Source organism: Drosophila novamexicana, unplaced genomic scaffold (assembly GCF_003285875.2).
Source record: "Drosophila novamexicana strain 15010-1031.04,08,12 unplaced genomic scaffold, DnovRS2.1 tig00001813-arrow-arrow-pilon, whole genome shotgun sequence".
Classification (NCBI taxonomy): Eukaryota; Metazoa; Arthropoda; class Insecta; order Diptera; family Drosophilidae; genus Drosophila; species Drosophila novamexicana.
The window spans coordinates 124,092-135,000 of NW_020824895.1; the positions used below are offsets into that span (position 1 = coordinate 124,092).

Below are 10,909 nucleotides of genomic sequence, written 5' to 3' on the forward strand. Positions count from 1 at the left end.
GGCATCAGGCATTTGCTCGCTTTGCCATCGATCTTTGTAATGAGGCGCACGCACACAGAGCTTTATGTGCATTTAAAATGCAATTTGCGTGGCGCTCAATAAAATTTTTTAAATGATTTATTTAAGCACTTTGTTGCAATTGAACAAAAATGGGCAAATTTTAGCCGCAATTATAAACGAAAAGGCATCTTTAGAGTCCAAAATGTATTGCTGCTACCAAAAAAAAAACAAAAAAAAAAAAAAAAAAGATTGATGCTCAAAAGTGGATAAAGAGACAAAAAGAAGACGCGCACTTAAGTGGAAACGCAGTCAAGTGACAACGTTGCATTCCAAGGGGTCTAACTGGAACGCGCTTGGTACGCTGCGAGCTGAGCAAAATTTGTGCCGCTTATGAGACTTATGCTTCTTTTGGTATTTTTGGTATTTAATACGGTCGCCATTTTGCCAGCTGTTGAGCTGCATACGCCGCCTGGCAAAGGCGAGCAAGTGCAAGCACGCACACGCACGCACACGCACACACATGCAACGATAAGCAGCGCCGCTGCCGCTGCGATTTGCATTCGTCTTTTTCTTTATTCTATATTGAAAAAACTATTCAAGTCTAATGGCACGAAAGAGAATAATGACGCACAATACACTTCGACAGTTTAAACGGATTCACATGATTACAAGGCACACACACACACACACACAAACACGTGCATACAGACACATGCGTATGTGTGTGTGCAGTAAATGATGTCTGTCTGCCGCTGTTTGCAGAAACTTGTTAACCATTTGAAGGCGACAAATGTCGTGCGCATTAGAGCCAAGTTATAAGGACGCCGCGCCACTTGGCAGCCGCTTCAAGTTGCCCCGCCCCCGGCCACACCACGCCCCCAGCGAACCGACTGCTCGACCCGACCGCTCGACCCGCACGTTTCACGACACTCTTTAGCGCATGCAACTTTTGCCATATTACAAACGCGCGCGTTGGCATTGTTGCCGTTTAAATGAATAGCACGCATTAAATCTAACAAATTTGTCGCGCACTGCAAATAAAACACTAATTTCACAATTCACATTCGGAAACCGTTCGTTTTTAAGCACGCGGCGATCAGCTGGGCGATCGCCCAATAAGCTGGCAGCGCTGCCAGTGTGTGCACATGTGCTGCCAGCAAGTTAATTCACAAAAAGCCCTAATTTACGCCGCCGGCTATAAATTAAAAATTGTTTTCCCTTAAAATGCATATCATGTTGACGCATAGCGACGACTTGAGCTGCATAAATGCAGCGACGGCAGCAATGTATGTGCATGCATGTAAATTTCCGTATGTGACAATAATTTGCTGTCAGCTGGGAGGGGCATACGTTGCTGACGGCGGCTATTTGTTTGCGCCGCATGCCAACAACTGAGTGGCGCATGGCTTTGACTATGATTTTCTAATTCAATTATTATTCAAATCATATAATTTCATCTTTACAGCACGCGCACGGCGGGGCGAAAAAAAAATAGATTACAAAAAAATATACATGGCAACACTGGCAGCATGTAAATAATCATATTACGCATATGTACGAGGTTGTGCTTGACAAACACGCGACAGTGTTGCCACTATGGGTATTTTATAGCTGGCGCTGACTTTTATAAAAGGCTTTATGCTATTTATAAGATAAATTACATTAAAAATATATATTGATTTTAAAGTTGTCGACATATCAGCTGCGTCGGCTAAAAAACTAATATAATTGTTCTCAAGGCATTCGCATTTACGGTCTTTTGTCACCACTTTTGACATTTGTTGAGTAACCTTTTTTACTCCTTGGTGCTATTCGCCCCTTTACGTTGGTCAAGGGCTGAGGCATTTATATATTGTTACTCATTTTTATAGCTTTAGCTTTTTTTCAGCTTTTAATTCTGGCAGCACTGTTGCGCTGAAGCACAACAATAAGACAGAAGGACATGCGAATAAGAGATTCGCTCGAAAGGGACCTGCTCTCGCTGTCAAATCCAATTGGAAATGCCGCCAAGCAGGCCGACTGCCTGCTGGCAGCGCCGGCGACAGTGTCACGCGCGAGCAGAATGTTGTGCGTTGCGCGTTGTGCCTGGTGCCCGCGTACAATGAAATTTATTTGCGTTTCTTCTTTCATTTTGCGCCTTTGTCTTGCTGTGCGAGACGCAGCGGAGACCCTATCGCTGCGGCTTATCCTTCATTTGTCCCGCTGCCGTCACTGCATTTATATTATTGTGCATATTAATATTGTTAAAAGCGCGTGCCGTGCGCGCGCGCCTCTCTACAAAATTAGCCAGCCATTCATTCATGCGCTCGCTGTGCGGTTACGTCTGTCGGTAAGTGGGTGCACACTGGCTGCGAGGGTGTGAGTGAATCGGATTGGGCGGGGGGGGTCAGTGAACGGTTGGATAAATGAACGGGCGTATCAATTTACACACCGGAAGGCACACGCACACACACACATACACGCACAAAGCAACGAAATGACCGGCCGCTCGATGAACGCAAAAATTGTAAACATGCATGTGTGTGTTTGTGTACTTATTAATGCGTATTCATTGTCACATCCGGCACGAGGAAATTATATTCGCCAAACGCAGCGCCCCTGCCCCTGCCCCAACCCGGAGACGACGGCTGAGCTGTTGCCTCCGTCCTGCCTTGGGGCCGCGGCCAGACGTTTCTTTTGTCAATTTAATTGAAATAATTGCAAAAATGCAAATGGAATGGACAACAGTTGACACAGGATATTAAGCATGATAATAATGTAGACTTGCCAATGATGATGATAATCATAAAGAACCCTTATAAACGTTGCCATTTCGTCTTCTCTTCTTACCTGTGCACTGAGCTAGTGAATTTCAAGTACGCCCAGCTGGAGATCCCAGCACAAGTTCAATGAACCAGCCGCGCGCTACTCAGTGTTGGCTTATTGCAAAAGTCCACAGTTCACTGATGAACAAAAGCTCACGTGAACCATTGCGATGAACATGTGGCGCAAAAAGTACAGAAACCTACAAAATAGTGCCATAATTATTTAATAAGATTCCTCGACATTTAGTTACATTAATTTACAAATTTCTGTTTCTTCAACAAGAGCATAGTTTTTTCTCAAGTGGAGCCAGTACACGTTGAACTAGCCAATTGAACAATGAAGTTGAACTAGTTCATCGCTTAGTTTCCCAACTGCTTTCGACGCCATTTTGCTAAACATAACGGTGTGCTTGACGAAATTGGAAGACATCGGTAAATAAATACCGCAATAGAAGTTAAAATGGAGGGCGATAAGAAAGTTAAGAAGCGCTTCGAGGTCTTGAAGGTAAATCAAGCGAATAATTTCAATAAATGAATAAAAGCGAGAAACTGTACAGCATTCATTTTAGCCCAGTTGCATTTGGAGGTTATGCGTGCTGCTTGCGCCATTTTACAACACTTGCAAGCTGACAGCTTTTAACACTGATTTCTTTGTCAAAGCAACTCTGATGTTAGCTGTAGTAATTGCCTTTCTGTCGTATCGAATCACAAGTCACAAGAAAAAAATTTAGACGTTTACTCGAATTTCTTAATTTTGCTCAACAAAAATAATGAAAGAAATTGAGAACAAGAAGAAAGACCCAAACCAGGAGGAACGCAAGCGTTTCGAGATTATGAATGTGAGACCCCTTAAAAGAAAATCAATTCGCCTGCTAAGCGAACGAATTTCAATTTAAAATTAATTACCTAATTTTTTTTTTTGGCATCGTTTCCGCAACAGTGGAACGCAAATGCGCTTTGGTCCTGGGGTAAGTCCGTGACGCATTCACAATTTTCAACTATATTCATAAATGGAATTTAGATGTACAGGTTGATACTTGCGCCATTTGCCGCAATCTGATTAAGGATCCATGCATCGAGTGCCAGTCGAACCAGACCGAGGAGCAGTGCCCCGAGGCCAGCGGCATTTGCCAGCACGTTTATCATTTCCATTGCATTTCGCGGTGGCTGCGCAGGCGCGAGGTCTGCCCATTGGATTATCGCGCCTGGGAGTACAAGAACTAATTGGATTTGGATTCATCCATATATCGAACTAATTGAAATACGTTGAATAAATGCATAAATTTCTCTCGGAACTGCAAATCCTTATTTTCAGAGTCTTTTTTTCACATTTATTGTTGTCTCCCTCGAAGTTTGCCATGGAGTTACATCCCTGCAGAGGGGATATCGATAAAAATCGATAGCAACCGTCTGGTTTTTAATTATAACTTCCAGTTCTTAAGAACGAAGGAAGGAAGCTTCTCCGAACCCATCAGCTGGGTTCTTTCAGTCAACATCATATGAGTGGGTCGTTCTCGGAGACTGTAAGAAATTCTAAATCACATCGCCGATAACTTTCCTTTTTAGCTTAAAATCGATAATCGATTTTTTTCAAGCATTTCTTCCAGGCTCCTCCGAACCCATCAGACGGATCCACCCAGCCAAATCCTTATGAACGGCTCGTTCTCGAGCTCCGATATTTTATATCAAATCGCCGATAACTTGTCCCTTTGGCATGTAATCGATAAAAATCGATATTAATCTTCGTTTTTTTTTTAGCATTTCTTCCCGGTCTTTTACGAGCAAAGGAGGCTTCTCCGAACCCCCCTCGAACTCGGAGAATGTAAGAGTTGGAGCTCCGATATTTTATATCGAATCGCCGATAACTTGCCTTGTTAGCTAAAAATCGATAAAAATCGATAACAACCGTTTTTTAGGCATATCTTCCAGGTCTTATGAGCTATCGTTACCAAACTTGGCATGTAGCTTCTGGTTCAGCACACAAGTTGAACATTATTTCACTTTTTAGCTGCCTTAAATGTTCTTTCTTACAGGCAGAGTCTTGGACTTTTGGGTGCCATGACAAAGCCCTACGTTTTTTATACAGATCGAAGAGAAATAACCGCAGTTATTATGGACCTTGTAGTGCATCTGCCAGTCCAACTAGAGCTGTCTCTTCTACGCCATGCACATCTTAAGCTGAAGCTGAATATTTTCTTCTTCACATATCGATTAGATGCTGGCAATATGGTATATGGACTAGAAGGCCCTTACGTTCTGCTGATAAATGCATGCCATAAAAGCTATCTGCTTCGAGTGAATGCCAGATAGCTCATACGCCACGTGGTCCGCTCCAGATGCTGACCATGTGGATGCAGCTGCAGTTACATGGCCCGAAAATGGCGGATGTGTCGTTTCGCTCGGTTGGCGGACTTGAAGGGGCAGCGGGCCAGGCCGAGAGCTGGGCTGTGTGTCTGGTTAACTTCCGCTGCATTTGGCCAAGTGCTTGCTTCTGTTCTGGCCATGTCTCTGTACCATAATTGTGTTGATTAGCTAATTAGCTGCAATTCCGCGGCCGGAAATTGCCAGTTTGTACGCCGCAGCTGATAAAACTGTTAGCTTCTCCTGCTGCTGCTCCTACTCCTCGTCCCATGCTCTGATTTTTAAGTGCACTCGCACATAATCTTGTCATGAATATATTTGTTTTTTTTTTGTTGCCTTGTCTCGTCGTTTCGGCAATCGCTCGGCGTCGTCTGACGCGCCATAAAAATTCATTGCCAAACGAGCCAAAGTATTGGGCGAGTTGACTCAAGGCTCCGTCAAGCTAGTCGTGGCCATAAAAGTTAAGCAGCGCGCTTCAGCCGGCACTGGGCGTGCCCTTCACTCCGTACATCATTTACTCGTTGTTAAAAGATTACTCGCTATTTGTGTACTCGTCGCTAATCCGTTCATTTGCTCGCTGCTTTGCAGTCTGTACTCGCTGCACTTTTAGCTCGTTGTCATTGAGCAAATTAATCAAGCTACTCGTTACTCCTGCCTCTACTCGCTGGCGTACTCGTTACTCCCTTGCTCTTACTGCCCTTTATCTCGCTGTGCTTGAAGCTATGTACAACTGAAATACACAGCTGTTTGGCATCTCAATTTTGCAGTCAATCATTTCTTTCAAAACTCTCGCTATTCGTTGCTTTCCAGTTTCTTGTCGTTTTCTTTACAGCCTCTGATATCACAGGCTTTTGTAGCTTGCCTTTTGCTCATCACTCGCCGCAGTTCTCGCTGCATAACTCGTTCGTTGCTTGCCCGCGTTGCTGTCATGCATAGTCATAAACAACAGCGAGTACAGCTTGTTAATGTCGCTGGCAATAGGTACACGTTGCATACATATAAACTCTGCCTCCACTCGCTGCCTTCAAAGCACCACTCGCTCGTTTTTCTCTCTCAACTCTTGTTAGGCATTCGTTGCGTTAAGTATATACTCGTTACTTTTCCTGCTCTCGTTACCCAGTTATCCCTACAAAATAGACTTTTGCTTTCCGCGCTGGATTCGCTGGCGTGTCACTCTCGCTGAATCCCAGTTGGTTGACTTAGTTTACTCGTTAATTCTCCACTCGCTGCTATTCGGCTTTCACTCGCCCATTATCCCAGCTCGTTGTCGTGCTATGAATGATGCAAGCCAGGCGTACATGAAAAGAAAAAAAGTAGGAAACATTTTATAAAAAGAATTGCATAAAGTCTTTTCTACCGAACAGCGTAGCGTATTAAAGTAAAGAAGCGCGCCATGGAGCCTGATAGGTTAGCCCAGCCCAGCTTCTGTGTGGCAAAAGGATGCTGATAGGAGGTGGGGGGACAATGCAGGCAAAGGCAATGAGCTTAAGTTCAATACATTTACTTGAATTTCCAGCTACGATGACGATGTCGTTGACTACTTGGCGCTGCGACTGGATATGCTGAATGCTGGGGCAATGTCGCGCCCATTACAGCAGTTTTGTGGCGCAGTGTGGCAAAAAATTTCGGAAAAGCGCAAATGTGCGAGACGATAAGCAAAGCAGCAGCAGCAGCAGCTCCACTCAAAGGCGCCTTGGGAGGGACAATTGGGTTTTCGTGGTACCAAGTCGAGTTGGGCGCCTCTCGAGTCCATTTCCAAAGCCATGTCAAATGCACACAAATGCTGGGTTATGTTGAACTGTAATGCGGCAATAATTAATTATTTATCATATTTTTAACTTAATACCTAAATACTTTTTCGATTTTTTACATATTTTATTTTAAAATGTATTATTTTATTTTAAAGCTTTTATTTTTTATGTGTTTATTTAATGTGTTTTGATGTGTTTCCGTAAATTTTGCACAGTTTCGGGTGAAATTTTCGAAAACATTGTTAATCATTTTTGCTCAAGCATACAATAGTAGAAAAGATAGCTTAATAGCACTTACGGTTTGGGCGGTGCGTTGTTCATCAATCAGTCCTTAAGTCAATCATTCACTTAGCCAGGCAATCAATCAGTCAGACAGTCAATCAATAAGTCACTCGGTTAAAAATGCATTTAACGTTTAAGTCAATCAGTCACTCAGCTATCGGTCAGACAGCTATCCAATTAGTCAGTCAATCTCATAGTCAATCAATCAATCATTTAGTTAGCCAATCACTCAATCAGTTATCCAATTAGTCAGTCAGTCAGTCAATCACTTAGTCAGTCAATCTCATAGTCAGCCAATCACTCAATCAGTCAATCAATCATTTAGTCAGGCAACCAATCAGTCAATCAGTTAGTCAATGTGATTCAGTCAACGCGCAAATAAGTCAGCCAATTAATGCCTTAGTCAATCAGTTTAGTCAGTCAGAAAATAAAAAACTCTGAATCTCACCCCAGTCCATCAATCAGTTAGTAAGCTAATCATTCATTCAGTACGCAAATTAGTCAGCCATTCAATCAATTAGTCAGTTAGTTAATCAATCAGTCAGCTAGTTGACCAATCAAGCAGTCAGTCAATCATTCTGTTAGCCCATCTCTCAATTCATCAAGCAGTCAGCCAGTCCTTTAGTCGCCAATCAATTAGATATTTAACCAGTAATACAGTCAATCAGCATCATTCAGTTAGTCAGTTGGCTATGTAATCAATCATTCTGTTGGCCAATCTCTCAATCAATCAGCCAATTAAACAGGCAGTCAGTTAGCCAGTTATTCAGTCTAACAATCCTTAAAGCAGCCAATCAATCGATCAGTTGTTCAATTAGTCAATCAAGCAGTCAGTCAATCACTCGTTCAGTCAGTCAATCAATCAGTCAAAAAAAAAAGTTTTATCTATAAGAGGGTTGCTGTTGCCATTGAAAGTTAAGCTTCAGGAAGGGTATCCGAGAATGTGGCTAGCCAACGGCATTAAGCAACGTTTTCCGGCAAACGATTGTCACACACACTAACACACACTCGCACACACACACACAGAAAATTGATGTCCATGTGGCGGGTTGTGTGCAAGTGTGCCTTTTGTGGGTCGGAGCTGGCGTTTCTCGCTGAGGGAAGATTTGGTGGTTATTTTGTTTTTTTTCTTTTTGGTTTTGCAAATTTATCGCTTTTAGATAAAACGTTTTGCGTTTTTACGATACGAGCAGCAAACGCTGGCAACTATCAGCAGGAGCAGCTCTCCAGCCGGGCTGTGTGTGTGCGTGTCCGTGTGTGGGTGTGGGCTGTGGCAAGTGCTTTGTTTTCTGGCTGCGGCGGGATTATGAAGTAATTTAATTAAAACGCTTTAGCACAGAATAAATGTTGGCATTATTTATGCAGCAACAGTTCGAGGCCAAACACAAGTATGGCGCACAGCAGGGCCCACAGGGTTAGCCAGAATAGGGCGGCCAGCTCCTTGAAGGAGAGCACCAACAATTTGGCCGACACTGGCTCATCCTCCCTCAGGCGCAGTTCGCCCTCCGGCTGCTGGCCGTTGACAGTTTCGTAGGGTATTGCGGCAATGCGTGCGATGCTCTCGTCCGATTCATCGACGGCGCTGACATATTGACGCGTCCAGTGCTCCAGGAAGCCATGGGCATGGGCACGCATTATCTGTCTGTTGAGCACGCCGACGAGATGCGAGTGCCGGCGCACGTTGAAGGCCAGCTGCTGGGTGAAGATGCGCTCCCGCACCAAATGCAGACGCCGACTCATCGGATGCACTTTGCGAAAGTAGCCAAAGTACTCGTAGGGCGTGATGATGGCCACGCGCTCATCGCTGCCGCTTTGTGCGGCCAGGCCGGCGAACGATTGCAGCTCGCTGGCCTCCAGCTGGCGCAGCGGCTGGGCGCGCAGCTCCGGCAAGCTTTCCAGCCAGCGTTCCGCATTGCCCGCCACCAGCTGGATCGTGTAGCGCTGCGCGAGCACCTCGGCAATTGTCTGGGGCGGATTGCGTTGCGTATCCTGGCGCAGCAGCTGATACATGCCCGACTGGTAGGCGCTGCGCAGCACCCAGGCACATAGCAGCCAGATGATCAACAGCAAGCGGCATGCGCTGCGCTGCGGCAGCTCTCTGGGCAACAGATTTCCGCCCATGGTCAGCACCAGCAGCTGGTAATACGGATGCTAAATTGGGTAAAACAAAACAGAATGTCATTCAAAATCCTTCAATATACTGCTTAAACAATTAGAGCGTCCATTTCAGAGTTTAATTCAAATAAACCGCACAACCTAACCTAACCTCAACCCCCGTAACCTAACCTCAATTCTAAAATCGTTAAATTTGCAATAACTTTATTTAATTTCATGGAGTTTAATTCATCCAAACCCCAAGAATTTCCAACTAAAACTCATTTCTCATAATAATTAATAGTTAAATCGAATATGTGCGAGTTTAATTCAATCTTAACCTTGCAAATCTGTAACCTAACCTCAATTTCTACATTAAATGCATTATATTTGCTATTTAACCTCAATTATTATATTTCATAGAGTTTAATACAACTTAACCTTACAACTCCTTAACTTGACCTCAATTTATACAATAAACTTTATACATTTTTCAACCTAACCTCAATTTTTATATGAAAAACTAACTAAATTTTCAACTTAACCTCAATTATTATAATATTCAATAATTAAAGGGTAAATTTCATAGAGTTTAATTCAACTTAACCTCACAAATCTTTAACCTAACCTCAATTCTTACACAAAACTCTCTAAATTTGCAACTTCATCTCAATTCTTATATCAAACCCACTTTTCTTGCAACTTCTATTCAATTTAACCTCACAAATCTATAACCTAACCTCTATTCTAATAAAAAAACTAACTTTCTTGCCGATCGCCAGCTTCGTCTATCTCTAGTATTTACCTGTGGCAACTGTTTCCAGAATCGCTGAAGCAGCCAGAGCGAGAGGCAGCTCAGCGCCAACAGCACGCATATGGCCTGCCAGAGAAACGGATGAAAGGGAAAGGCCAACTTCTCGTAGGCCGAGTAAGCTGAGGGCAGATTTGTGACCAACATGATGTGGCTCATGAAGTAGTACGTCGACTGGGAATAGAGCACCTCACCCCGCTCGTTGGGCTTGTAGTGAAAGCCGCCCAAAGCATACTCAGCCATACTAAAGATCTGTAAAAAGAAAAACGTATACAAATAAATATTACTATTATAATTAATCGTACTTAATCATACTCAATAGGAAAAACTTTGAAAAAGTTTGGCAACACTGGTTTTTAAATAAACCTATAATTCTAAAAGAAGTTGAAGGACTAATCAGAGTTCATCAAAATAAGAGACTAAAAAATTAACTATTGAATATATTTACAGTTATTTGAATATTGAAATGGGTAAATTCATAACTGTATAACGCAAACATAACCTCACAAGTAAACAATGAGTATTCCCAAAGGGCTTACCAACACTGGTTTTTAAATTACCTAAGGACCTTGATACGCACCTGTTCGAACACCCAGCCGGACTCATTGAAGGTATCGCGCACCTGGGACTCGTTCAGCCAGTAGAGGCCCACTTTGAAGTTCAAATTGTCGGCCATAAACTGGAGCAGAGCGCCCTCGATGCCTAGGAAGGAGCCATCCGCGCGCCGTACCAGATACGGCATGTCCGGCCACGTGGCGCAGGTCAGAGTGCAGCCAAAGAAATTGTCCAGTTTGGCGGGAAAATAC

The 10,909-nt window shown here is 43.5% G+C and overlaps 2 protein-coding genes across 2 annotated transcripts in view; one reads left to right on the top strand and one right to left on the bottom strand.

The window, feature by feature from the left end:
• The first annotated feature begins 3,484 nt into the window (after nucleotides 1–3,484).
• LOC115768518 (RING-box protein 1-like) lies at nucleotides 3,485–4,096 on the top strand. Its single transcript, XM_030713103.1, has 3 exons — nucleotides 3,485–3,643; nucleotides 3,745–3,772; nucleotides 3,826–4,096. The coding sequence occupies exons 1-3, from the start codon at nucleotides 3,575–3,577 to the stop codon at nucleotides 4,026–4,028; spliced, it is 300 nt and encodes a 99-aa protein (XP_030568963.1). The 5' UTR covers nucleotides 3,485–3,574; the 3' UTR covers nucleotides 4,029–4,096.
• A 4,455-nt stretch (nucleotides 4,097–8,551) lies between these two features.
• LOC115768508 overlaps nucleotides 8,552–10,909 on the bottom strand; it is a 3,027-nt gene continuing 669 nt past the window's right edge. The window contains exons 1-3 of the mRNA XM_030713095.1: nucleotides 10,684–10,909; nucleotides 10,098–10,355; nucleotides 8,552–9,349 (exon numbers count right to left, since the gene is read on the bottom strand). The exon at nucleotides 10,684–10,909 is cut by the window's right edge and continues 669 nt beyond it. Of these exons, the coding sequence (XP_030568955.1) occupies nucleotides 8,552–9,349; nucleotides 10,098–10,355; nucleotides 10,684–10,909 (1,282 nt within the window). The remainder of the gene's footprint in view (nucleotides 9,350–10,097; nucleotides 10,356–10,683) is intronic.